This window comes from Oncorhynchus gorbuscha, linkage group LG19 (genome assembly GCF_021184085.1).
Source record: "Oncorhynchus gorbuscha isolate QuinsamMale2020 ecotype Even-year linkage group LG19, OgorEven_v1.0, whole genome shotgun sequence".
Taxonomy (NCBI): Eukaryota; Metazoa; Chordata; class Actinopteri; order Salmoniformes; family Salmonidae; genus Oncorhynchus; species Oncorhynchus gorbuscha.
Genome location: NC_060191.1, coordinates 22,990,783 through 23,003,219, shown reverse-complemented (window position 1 = coordinate 23,003,219; position 12,437 = coordinate 22,990,783). Strand labels below are relative to the sequence as shown.

The window sequence follows — 12,437 nt, the reverse complement described above, 5'->3', positions numbered from 1 at the left end:
CACACACACACACACACACACACACACACACACACACACACACACACACACACACACACACACACACACACACACACACACACACACACACACACACACACACACACACACACACACACACACACACACACACATACATACATACATACATACATACATACATACATACATACATACATACATACACTATACGCTACAGTAGAAACGGCAACACGATATACAGAAAATAAGGCACTTATTCTCGTTGAAGAGGGAAGTTTGTCAGCATCAGTAAAGCCTCAAATGTAAATTGTCCGCAACAGTGAAATGGGCTACTTGTTATGTGAATTAATGAGGAGGGGGAACACACCTCAATTCAAACTGTTGTTAGAAATTCAAACTTGTCAGAAAATGATTTGAAATTGCCAAGTTGAAACATAGCCGATAGATAATTAGCATGCAGCGTGCCTTGATTTGAGGACAGCGCGGGTTAACTGTCCTGCTGCGCAACAACCACATTTCGGAACAGTGAGTGCATAATGACATGACGCCCATGAAAAACTCACACTGGGGCCTGTTAGAGATATTTGGATCTCACTTGTAAAAAGGTTAACGATTGCAAGCATACCCATAACATGATGCAGTCACCAAAATGCTTGAAAATATGGAGAGTGGTACTCAGAAATGTGTTGTATTGGATTTGCCCCAAACATAACACTTTGTATTCAGGACAAAAAGTGAATTGCGTTGCCACATTTTTTTGCAATATTACTTTAGTGCCTTGTTACAAAAAGGATGCATGTTTTAGAATATTTTTCTCTGTCAATTAGGTTAGTATTGTGGAGTAACTACAATGTTGTTGATCCATCCTCAGTTTTCTCCTATCACAGCCATTAATCTGTAACTGTTTTAAAGTCAACATGGGCCTCATGGTGAAATGGAGCTATTTTCTTCCTCTCCTGCAACTGAGTTAGGAAGGACACCTGTATCTTTGTAGTGACTGGGTGTATTGATACACCATCCAGAGTCTAATTAATATCTTCACCATGGTCAAAGGGATATTCAATCTCTCCTTTTTTTTCCCATCTAAGAATAATTACCCTTCTTTGCAAAGCATTGGAAAAGCTCCCCGGGTCTTTTTGGTTGAATCTGTGCTTGAAATTCACTGCTTAACTGAGGGACCTTACAGATAATTGTATGTGTGGGGTACAAAGATGAGGTAGTCATTCAAAAGTCATGTTAAACACTATTATTGCACTCAGAGTGAGTCCATGCATGTGACTTGTACATTTTTACTACTGAACTTATTTAGGCTTGGGGTTGAATACCTCTTCAAAGAATGTGTTTATTTATATAAAAAAAGGACTATAAGAACTGATTTACAATAACAACATCTTAGAATGAAAACATCGCAAACGTGTGTCACGTTCTGACCTTTATTTCCTTTGTTTTGTATTTATTTAGTATGGTCAGGGCGTGAGTTGGGGTGGGCAGTCTATGTTTGTTTTTCTGGGTTTTGGGTATTTCTATGTTTCGGCCTAGTATGGTTCTCAATCAGAGGCAGGTGTCATTAGTTGTCTCTGATTGAGAATCACACTTAGGTAGCCTGGGTTTCACTGTGTGTTTGTGGATGATTGTTCCTGTCTCTGTGTTTGCACCAGATAGGACTGTTTTTGGTTTTCGCACATTTATTGTTTTGTTAGTTATTTCATGTATAGTTCCTTCATTAAAGAACATGAATAACCACCACGCTGCATTTTGGTCCGCCTCTACTTCACCACAGGAAAACCCTTACAACGTGCAAACTAGATAATGTTTTTTTATTTTTATAAAATGTACAAAATATAAAATAAAAGAAGAACATGCTATACAACATGATACAAAACATGTACAAGACTGAGGTTGCAGTGAGAAAGACACCAATGAGATAGCATCTCCTCCACAGAGTCCAAAGGAAATGTAGAAGAATAGGGGGAAATTAAAGGCAATAAGTTAATAAGATGGTTTTATTGCAGGCAGGTCCTCAGAATTTGCAGCAGAAGCCACAGCCCTTGTTGTGACAGCAGTTGCAGCACCAACGGCACAGGGAGAGGTGGCTCTGACGCTTGAACCTGAAATGCTCCTGTATCCCGGCCAAGAAAAGAATATGAAGAAAAAGAGGGAAAAGGCACATGGTAAGTATTTTTGTCCAAGTCTCCACTTCACAACCACAGCACAGTTCGCCCTAAAGCCCTCTCTAACGGCTCACAATCAAATGATAACAGGTAGCACAAGTAGGTTAATTCAATTCTGCGGGGCAAACGCAACCACTTCGATTTTAATTTGCTAAAGGTAATTAGCTTAATTCATTTATTCAATTGAACGTACCGGCAGACACATGGACTCGCCGCCCGGCTGTTGATGTTCCCCAACTGGACTGTCAATGCTTCCAACCTCCTCCGTTAGCACCTGCAAAGACATTAGGCACAAATTAGTCATGAACAACCTCTAAAATCGATGCAGATATATTTGTTGTGGGTTGGTATTATAAAATGAGACATAACTCGGAGAAAGGAACAGTGGTGCTTTCAAGGATGAACATACATGCAAGGACGAGTACCACTGCAACTGCAACACTGAAGGCCTTCATTTTTGGTTTTGTTAGGAAGTTTATAGCCTATTTAAAAGTCCTGTTGAAATCAGTTGGAATTGATATGACAGCCTATGAACAAAATCAGAACTCTTACATTTTCCCATAAAGAGACGCTCTCCAACGCGCGATTTTACATGCAATAGATGAGCCCCAAGTTAGTTGATGGTCCTTTTGGTATCCGTGGGTGGTTGAGGGACTTCTCTGTCTTGTGTTGAGACTGCAGTACACCGGTATTCATACACACTTTGGCCACTGTTTTTCAAACATTCCACTTGACCCGATTTCCTCTAGGTAACACAGCCACAAATTCAAAACAACTTACCCATTTTGACAATGGATTCCACACCGGTGGGAGAAATCAATTGACAAATATCACAGCCAATCACACCACTGTAAGTAATACTTTGAAACACTATCATTCCACTATTACTGCAGATATATTATTGACATTTTCAGTATAGTACAATGCAAAAATGTAAGAAAACAAATCCTATGTGTGGCACCTTTCATTCAGTTGTTTCAAGTGTTATTAGTAATACAAGAATATGATCGTATTATGTGGCAGGTATTATGTAGTATCAGACCTAATGAAAGAGGAAATATTTTAAAAGAACTAGATAGGCTATATAATAGTGATTCACGCATTCATTGTTAGCCAAATGTATTTTTGACGTTGAGAAGAAAAACGAGAGTCATTTGAATGTGTAGGCAGCTGAAATGTCCAGTGTGGCTCAGTTGGTAGCGCATGTTGCTTGCGACGCCAGAGTTGTGGGTTTGATTCCCAAGGGGGACAAATACAAGAAGAAGAAAAAGAATGAGGTTAATACACTTACAGTAAGTTGCTCTGGATAAGAGGGCACCTTTAAAAATTACAAATAATACAATGATGCATTTAATGATATGCTGCTATTATCACATTTCAGAAACACAAAATTATACTGTGAAAATTGTAAGCCTCTGAATGCATAATTTGCATCCTCAAAATGGTCTGTGATAAGTGGTTAATAGCCTAATAACAATTAATTGCATGTGCTCTCCAGGGCTCAACTTGTTTGACACTATACTATTACATTTGAATCCATTCAATACTTATTTCATTGGCTGTGCCCAACTTGTCCATGTAAGTGAAATTACATGTTGTGTGGAACCCTGAGCCCATCTGTCTTGTATATAGAGAACCTTTCGCCATCGCTTGTTGACTTTGGGTGACCGGAACATCAGTGTCAACAAATATAACCACAAATGACTCCTCATTGGAATCCACCCAGCTAGCTTAATTTGGTTGAGTAGTAGTGAAAGTGGGGGTGAGGGAGGAACTTTCTGCTATGACACCAGTCGCCAGCACTATCTTTGTGAACCTTCTGGTCAAACAGAGCTCGGCTCCAGTGGGGCGGACACAGAGACACAGTCACCTAGACAGGCGCCAGTCCACCACTCGCTCCTCCTGGGACGGGACATTGGCCCCATTTTCCCCCCCTCTGTCATTCTAACTACCTCTGTCTCCCCCCTCCTCTCTCTCACCACCTCACATGCCCTTTATTTGTCTGGGAACTTGACACAAAATGTCCCAAAAATTAAGTTAAGAAAAATATTTACTACTGAAATAGCCAACCGCCCCAAAATAACTATTCTCAGTTTTCTTCCGACTCCCCACCTTCTCCAGACCAGCCTGTTGTCTTACATGATTTCTGTTGCTAGTTCATGTAGAACTGGGTTACTATCAGCTCATTATTGAGAACAACTCTGTCCAACTCGTCCCCTATTTGCTGTGACATTCTCTGCCTCATGGAGCAGCGTGGAGCACTGACTGTTTTAGTAGGCTGTACTAACAAGTCAGACCTAGTTCATACAGTAGATAGGATTTTCAAAGTGCATATCCTAATGCCAATTCCAGTCCCCTTTTTCTAAGAGTAATATGGACTACACTGAGTGTACAAAACAATTAAGAACACCTTCCTAATATTGAGTTGCTAATTGTCTGGGCATGAACTCTACAAGGTGTCGAAAGCGTTTCACAGGAATGTTGGCCCATGTTGACTCTAATGCTTCCCACAATTGTGTCAAGTTGGCTGGATGACCTATGGGTGGTGGACCATTCTTGATACACACGTGAAACTGTTGAGCTTGAAAATTCCAGCAGCGGTGCAGTTCTTGACACAAACCAGTGTGCCTGGCAGCTATTACCACACCTCGTTCAAAGGCATTTAAATATTTTATCTTTCCCATTCACCCTCTGAATGGCAGACATTCACAATCCATGTCTCAATTGTCTCATGGCTTTAAAAAAAAAACATTTGACCTGTGTCCTCCACGTCATCTACACTGATTGAAATGGGTTTAACAAGTGAAATCAATAAGGGATCCTAGCTTTCACTGGGACTCACTTGGTCAGTCTATGTCATGGAATGTGTGCCATTCAGATTAAATATCACTATTTTGACATACAGTCCCTTCATAAAGTTTCTCATACTTGTTCCAAATTCTGTTGTGTTACTGTCTGAATTCAAAATGGATTAAAAATATTGTTTTCACTCACCCATCTACACACAATACCCCATAATGACGAAGTGAAAACATATTTTTAGAAATATTAGCAAATTTATTGAAAATTAAATACAGAAATATCTCATTTGCATAAGTATTCACACCCTTGAGTCAGTATACTTTGTGGAAGCACCTTTGACAGCGATTACAGCTGTGAGTCTTTATGGGTAAGTCCCTAAGAGCTTTCCACACCTGGATTGTGCAGCATTTGCCCATTATCATTTTCAAAATTCTTCGAGCTCTGTCAAATTGTTTGTTGATCATTGCTAGACAACCATTTTCAGGTTTTGCCATAGATTTTCAAGTAGATTTAAGTCAAACTGTAACTCGGCCACTCAGGAACATTCACTGTCTTCTTGGTAAGCAACACCTGTGTAGATTTGGCCTTATGTTTTAGGTTATTGTCCTGGTGAAATAATTCATTCCCCAGTGTCTGGTGGAAAGGAGACTGAACCATGGTTTCCTTTAGGATTTTACCTGTGCTTAGCTCCATTCCGTTTATTTTTTATCCTGAAAAATTCCCCAGTCTTTAATGATTACAAGCATACCCATAACATGATGCAGCCACCAATATGCTTGAAATTATGGAGAGTGGTACTGAGTAATGTGTTGTATTGGATTTGCGCCAAACATAACACTTCGTATTCAGAACAAAAAGTGAATTGCTTTGCCACATTTTTTGCAGTATTACTTTTGTGCCTTGTTGCAAACAGGATGCATGTTTTGGAATATTTTCATTCTGTACAGGCTTCCAACTTTTCCCTCTGTCAATTAGGTTAGTATTGTGGAAATACTACAATGTTGTTGACCATCCTCAGTTTTCTACTATCACAGCCATTAAACTATATAACTGTTTTAAAGTCAAATCGCTGAGCTGTTTCCATCCTATCTTTGTAGTGACTGAGTGTTTTGACTGAGTGTTTTGACACACCATCCAGAGTCTAATTAATAACTTCAACATGCTCAAAGGGATATTCAATGTGTGCTTTTTTTTACCCATCAACCAATAGGTGTCCTTCTTTGCTAGGCACTGGAAAACCTCCCTGGTCTTTATGGTTGAATATGTGATTGAAATTCACTGCTCGACTGAGGGACCTTAAATAGATTGTATGTGTGGGGTACTGAAATTAGGTAGTCAATCAAAAATCTGTTTTATTAACCCATAACAGTCTAAGCCCTTTCAAAACTATATGGAATTGTTTTAAGAAGGTCATGACAATCATTTGGCTATTTTAGTTTAAGACTCCTTGAAGTATCCCAAAAACATATAAAAAACTATTTTATGGAAGGAAGTGTTGTGCCGTATTGTTATTAGCCCATACAAACACAATGAATAACAGATTCACTACATGGAACAACAGATCATCCCGAAAAATACATCTACAGGAAGTTGGTTCTGAAGTGTCTGTCCTATATCAGAGAGATATAACAAAAATCAGGAAGCATATATATACAGTTGAAGTCAGAAGTTTACATACACCTTAGCCAAATACATTTAAACTCAGTTTTTCACAATTCCTGGCATTTAATCGTAGTAATAATGCCCTGTCTTAGGTCAGTTAGGATCACCACTTTATTATAAGAATGTGAAATGTCAGAATAATAGCAGAGAGAATGATTAATTTCAGCTTTCATTTCTATCATCACATTCCCAGTGGGTTAGAAGTGTACATACACTCAATTAGTATTTGGTAGCATTGCCTTTAAATTGTTCAACTTGGGTCAAGCATTTTGGGTACCCATTTTGAGTAGCCTTCACAATAAGTTGGGTGAATATTGGCCCATTCCTCCTGACAGAGCTGGTGTAACTGAGTCAGGTTTATAGGCCTCCTTGCTCGCCCACGCTTTTTCAGTTCTGCCCACAAATGTTCTATTGGATTGAGGTCAGGGTTTTGTGATGGCCACTCCAATACTTTGACTTTGTTGTCCTTAAGCCATTTTGCCACAACTTTGGAAGTATGCTTGGGGTCATTGTCCATTTGGAAGACCCATTTGCGACCAAGATTTAACTGATTTCTTGAGATGTTGCTTCATAATATCCCCATAATTTTCCTACCTCATGAGGCCATCTATTTTGTGAAGTCCACCAGTCCCTCCTGCAGCAAAGCACGCCCACAACATGATGCTGCCACCCCTGTGCTTCACGGTTGGGATGGTGTTCTTCGGCTTGCAAGCCTCCCCTTTTTCCTCCAAACACAACAATGTTCATTATGGTCAAACAGTTCTATTTCTGTTTCATCAGACCAGAGGACATTTCTCCAAAAAGTGTGATCTTTGTCCCCATGTGCAGTTGCAAACCGTAGTCTGGCTTTTTTATGTCGGTTTTGGAGCAGTGGCTTCTTCCTTACTGAGCGGCCTTTCAGGTTATGTCGATATAGGACTCGTTTTACTGTGGATAAAGATATTTTTGTACCTATTTCCTCCAGCATCTTCACAAGGTCCTTTGCTGTTGTTCTGGGATTGATTTGCACTTTTCGCACCAAAGTACATTAATCTCTCGGAGACAGAATGCGTCTCCTTCCTGAGTAGTATGACGGCTGCATAGTCCCATGGTGTTTATACTTGCGTACTATTGTTTGTACAGATGAACGTGGTACCTTCAGGCATTTGGAAATTGCTCCCAAGAATGAACAAGACTTGAGGTCTACAATTTTTTTCTGAGGTTTTGGCTGATTTCTTTTGATTTTCCCATGATGTCAAGCAAAGTGGCACTGAGTTTGAAGGTAGGCCTTGAAATACATCCACAGGTACAGCTCCAATTGACACAAATTATGTTAATTAGCCTATCAGAAGCTTTTAAAGCCATGACATCATTTTCTGGAATTTTCCAAGCTGTTTAAAGGCACAGTCAACTTAGTGTATGTAAACTTCTGACCCACTGGAATTGTGATACAGTCAAATAATCTCTGTAAACAATTGTTGGAAAAAGTACTTGTGTCATGTACAAAGTAGATGTCCTAACCAACTTGCCAAACTATAGTTTGTTTAGAACAAATTTGTGGTGGTTGAAAAACAAGTTTTATTGACTCCACCCTAAGTGTATGTAAACTTCCGACTTCAACTGTATATTTTTTACAAGTATTTAATCCCTTATTTTTGCCACTAAACAGTCTCCATATATATAGTATGTCTGGTACCTGGGGACCTTCAGACAAGTCATGTGAAGCCTGTGGGCATCCTCACCTTTCCATAGAGGTCATATTAGCCCAAACGGTTCAGACACTACAGACAGAAGTTGGCAGATTGGCTGTACCAATTTCAGACAAGTCCCAAGACACTTGTGGGGGTTGTAGGGCAAAATTGAGAACACCATTGTGTTCCGTGAGACTCTCATCTTTCCATAGATGGGTCTTAATAGTTTGAAGGCTAAACCTTTCGCTACAAAGGACTTGGTAAGAAGACCCATTTTTGGGATGTCTCATGGTCTGACAAACACTGCTGTAGCTCTGTCACCTTTTACCACAGATGCGGAAGTGTGAAATCGGCAGATTTAGTGGATTTTTAAAAATGTATTTCACGTTTATTTAACCAGGTAGGCTAGTTGAGAACAAGTTCTCATTTACAACTGCAACCTGGCCAAGATAAAGCACAGCAGTTTGACACATACAACAACACAGTGTTACACATGGAATAAACAAACATACAATAATACAGTAGAAGAAAGCAAAGTCTATATACAGTGTGTGCAAATGAGGTGAGACAGGGGAGGTAAGGCAATAAATTGGCCATTGTGGCGATGTAATTACAATATAGCAATTAAACACTGGAATGGTAGATGTGCAGAAGATGAATGTGCAAGTAGAGATACTGGGGTGCAAAGGAGCAAGATGAATAAATAAATACAGTATGGGGATGGGGTAGTTGGATGGGCTGTCTACAGATGGGCTATGTACCATTGCAGTGATCTGTGAGATGCTCTGACAGCTGGTGCTTAAAGCTAGTGAGGGAGATATGAGCCTCCAGCTTCAGTGATTTTGGCAGTTCGTTCCAGTCATTGGCAGCAGAGAACTGGAAGGAAAGGTGGCCAAAGGAAGAATTGACTTTGGGGGTGACCAGTGAGGTATACCTTCTGGAGCGCGTGCTATGGGTGGGTGCTGCTATGGTGACCAGTGAGCTGAGATAAGGTGGGGCTTTACCTAGCAGAGAAGCGAGGGCCAGCTAACGAGAGCATACAGGTCGCAGTGGTGGGTGGTATATGGGGCTTGGGTGACAAAACGGATGACACAGTGATAAACTGCATCCAATTTGTTGAGTAGAGTGTTGGAGGCTATTTTATAAATGACATCGCCGAAGTCGAGGATCGGTAGGATGGTCAGTTTTACGAGGGTATGTCTGGCAGCATGAGTGAAGGATGCTTTGTTGCGAAATAGGAAGCCGATTCTAGATTTAATTTTGGATTGGAGATCCTTAATGTGAGTCTGGAAGGAGAGTTTACAGTCTAGCCAGACACCTAGGTATTTGTAGTTGTTCACGTATTCTAAGTCAGAGCCGTCCAGAGTAGTGATGCTAGACAGGCGTGCAGATGCGGGCAGTGATCGGTTGAAGAGGATGCATTTAGTTGAACTTGTATTTAAGAGCAGTTGGAGGCCACGGAAGGAGAGTTGTATGGCATTGAAGCTCGTCTGGAGGGTTGTTAACACAGTGTCCAAAGAAGGGCCAGAAGTATACAGAATGGTGTCGTCTGCGTCGAGGTGGATCAGAGACTCACCAGCAGCAAGAGAGACATCATTGATGTGTACAGAGAAGAGAGTCTTGAGAGGCATCCAAAAAACAGATATCTCTAGCTTAGACTGACAGATTTGTATGGGGATGTTTTTAACACTATTATTGCACACAGAGTGAGTCCATGTAACTTATTATGTGACTTGTTAAGCACATTTTTACTACTGCATTTATTTAGGCTTGCCATAATAAAGGGGTTGAATACTTATTACCTCAAGACGTTTCAGCTTTTTAATTTTTTTTTATCAATCCGTAAAAATGTCTAAACATTATTCCACTTTGACATTATGGGGTATTGTGTAGGCCAGTGACACAAAATCTCAACTTAATCCATTTTAAATTTGAGCTGTAACACAACAAATGTGGAAAAGGTCAAGTGGTGAAGGCACTGTAGACTCCATTCCCAGACCTCAGGGCAAAAACTACTACGTGGCTAATTTGAATAAGCCTCTGGCTGTCAGGCCCGAACATTTGGCCACAGGAAACACATCTATAACACATTCATCATTCGTTTGTTATTCAAAGAATGTGTGTTTTATTTTTTTTAAGTGTCACAAGAAGTGATTTTATAAATCATTATCATAGTTACAAAAACAACATCTCAGAAAGAAAACATTGCAACATGTACAAACTAGAAAATGTACCAAAAAATGTACTAAATGTACATAATAGAAATGATTATTTCAATTAGCGGTCTTCTTCCTGTGTCACTAGGCTATAGAACATGATACAAAACATTTATGTACAAGACTTAGGTTGCAGTGAGAAAGACATCAATGAGATTTGCATCTTCTCCACAGAGTCCAAAGGAAATGTAGAAGAATAGGGGGGAAATTAAAGGCAATAAGTTAATAAGATGGTTTTATTGCAGGCAGGTCCTCAGAATTTGCAGCAGAAGCCACAGCCCTTGTTGTGACAGCAGTTGCAGCACCAATGGCACAGGGAGAGGTGGCTCTGACGCTTGAACCTGAAATGCTCCTGTATCCCGGCCAAGAAATGAATATGAAGAAAAAGAGGGAAAAGGCACATGGTAAGTATTTTTGTCCAAGTCTCCACTTCACAACCACAGCACAGTTCGCCCTAAAGCCCTCTCTAACGGCTCACGATCAAATGGTTAACAGCTAGCGCTACTGGTCTAATTCTATTCCGATGGTGAAACGCAACCACTTAGATGTTAATTTGCTAAAGGTAATTAGCTTAATTCATTCATTCAATTGAACGTACCGGCAGACGCATGGACTCGCCGCCCGGCTGTTGATGTTCCCCAACTGGACTGTCAATGCTTCCAACCTCCTCCGTTAGCACCTGCAAAGACATTAGGCACAAATGAGTCATGACCAACCTCTAAAATTGATGCACACATTTTTGTTGTGGGTTGGTATTGGAGAATGAGACATACCTCGGAGAAAGGAACAGTGGTGCTTTCAATGATGGACATACATGCAAGTACCACTGCAACTGCAACACTGAAGGACTTCATTCTCGGTTTTGTTAGGAAGTTTATAGCCTATTTAAAAGTCTGGTTGAAATCAGTTGAAATTGAAGTGACAGTTTAGGAAGAAGATCAGAACTCTTCAATTTTCCCAAAAAGCGACGCTCTCCAGCGCACAATTTTCAATGCACTAAGACGAGTCCAAATTTGATTGATTGTTCTTTTGGTGTCAGCGGATGAGGTACTTCTCTGTCATGTGGTGAGACTGCGGTGCACTGGTATTTATACACACTTTGGCCACTATTGTGCAATCCTACCCCCCCCTCCTCCTCCTCCTCCTCCTTTGGACAATGGAGCGCAATCCCGTCACATATTACCTAATCCACTTTCCCGCTTTCAAAAATGGAATTTGTACGTCTAGGCCTATTGGTCTACATAGTGACATTTTATAGTTTTTTTGTCATTCCTTTAGGGTGGATAACTGAAAATTGCCATAGTCTAATATCATAGACTATTAATTAAACATTTAAGCAGGCCTACTTCTTTTTTTAAAAAGTGATAATTTATTTTCTCAGTAGAAATCTGAAAGAATTGTGGAAATTACCCAACAGCAGGAGTCATGGACGAACAGTTACTAGAAGTGCATGGCTGGCTGCACAGCCCTTTGTCTGACCTGGGAAATCCCTCCAGATGAGGGAGTGAGCCATTACAGTATCCATTCCTCTGTATAAAGGACGTAATTATAACCCTTCCAATGGAGTAATTAGCCCTCCTTTTGCCACGCTTTCGTTTGACTTATAATGTGGTGTAATGTGAGGAACCTGCAGTCTAACAGAATAAAAATTCATTTGAAAGAAGAGGAGCAGTAAAACAGTAGAAAGGAAAAGAGAGGTGCAAATAAAGCATTCAGGGTGTTTCACGTGTTATTAGAAAATTTACAATATGACAATAATATGTGACACGCATTCCGTCGTGTTTATCAGACCTAATAAAAAATATAATATTTCAAAAGGTCAGGTAGACTATATAATAGCGATTCACACTTCAATTGTTTCATAAAGGAATTTTTGAAGTTTCATTTCATTTGTATTTTTTTGTGTAGGCTATTACAATGGCACATTTAATATC

At 40.0% G+C, this 12,437-nt stretch overlaps 2 protein-coding genes across 2 annotated transcripts; both read right to left on the bottom strand.

Moving 5' to 3' along the window:
• Positions 1-1,885: 1,885 nt before the first annotated feature.
• LOC124004861 (hepcidin-like) lies at positions 1,886-3,012 on the bottom strand. Its single transcript, XM_046313691.1, has 3 exons — positions 2,519-3,012; positions 2,347-2,427; positions 1,886-2,101 (listed from the first exon to the last, which is right to left on the bottom strand). The coding sequence occupies exons 1-3, from the start codon at positions 2,606-2,608 to the stop codon at positions 2,003-2,005; spliced, it is 270 nt and encodes an 89-aa protein (XP_046169647.1). The 5' UTR covers positions 2,609-3,012; the 3' UTR covers positions 1,886-2,002.
• Positions 3,013-10,261: 7,249 nt separating this feature from the next.
• Positions 10,262-11,573, bottom strand: LOC124006161 (hepcidin). Its single transcript, XM_046315977.1, has 3 exons — positions 11,277-11,573; positions 11,102-11,182; positions 10,262-10,855 (listed from the first exon to the last, which is right to left on the bottom strand). Exons 1-3 carry the CDS (start codon positions 11,355-11,357, stop codon positions 10,757-10,759), a joined length of 261 nt encoding a protein of 86 aa, XP_046171933.1. The 5' UTR covers positions 11,358-11,573; the 3' UTR covers positions 10,262-10,756.
• Positions 11,574-12,437: the final 864 nt, after the last annotated feature.

What these genes read in the sequence shown, in the direction of transcription:
- LOC124006161 (XM_046315977.1), bottom strand. Translation starts at nt 11,357, where the DNA reads ATGAAGTCCTTCAGTGTTGCAGTTGCAGTGGTACTTGCATGTATGTCC. An exon ending in CCACTGTTCCTTTCTCCGAG is followed by an intron (nt 11,183 to 11,276) that starts GTATGTCTCATT and finishes ATGTCTTTGCAG; the next exon opens with GTGCTAACGGAGGAGGTTGG. An exon ending in GCGAGTCCATGCGTCTGCCG is followed by an intron (nt 10,856 to 11,101) that starts GTACGTTCAATT and finishes GCCGGGATACAG; the next exon opens with GAGCATTTCAGGTTCAAGCG.
- LOC124004861 (XM_046313691.1), bottom strand. Translation starts at nt 2,608, where the DNA reads ATGAAGGCCTTCAGTGTTGCAGTTGCAGTGGTACTCGTCCTTGCATGT. An exon ending in CTGTTCCTTTCTCCGAGTTA is followed by an intron (nt 2,428 to 2,518) that starts TGTCTCATTTTA and finishes ATGTCTTTGCAG; the next exon opens with GTGCTAACGGAGGAGGTTGG. An exon ending in GCGAGTCCATGTGTCTGCCG is followed by an intron (nt 2,102 to 2,346) that starts GTACGTTCAATT and finishes GCCGGGATACAG; the next exon opens with GAGCATTTCAGGTTCAAGCG.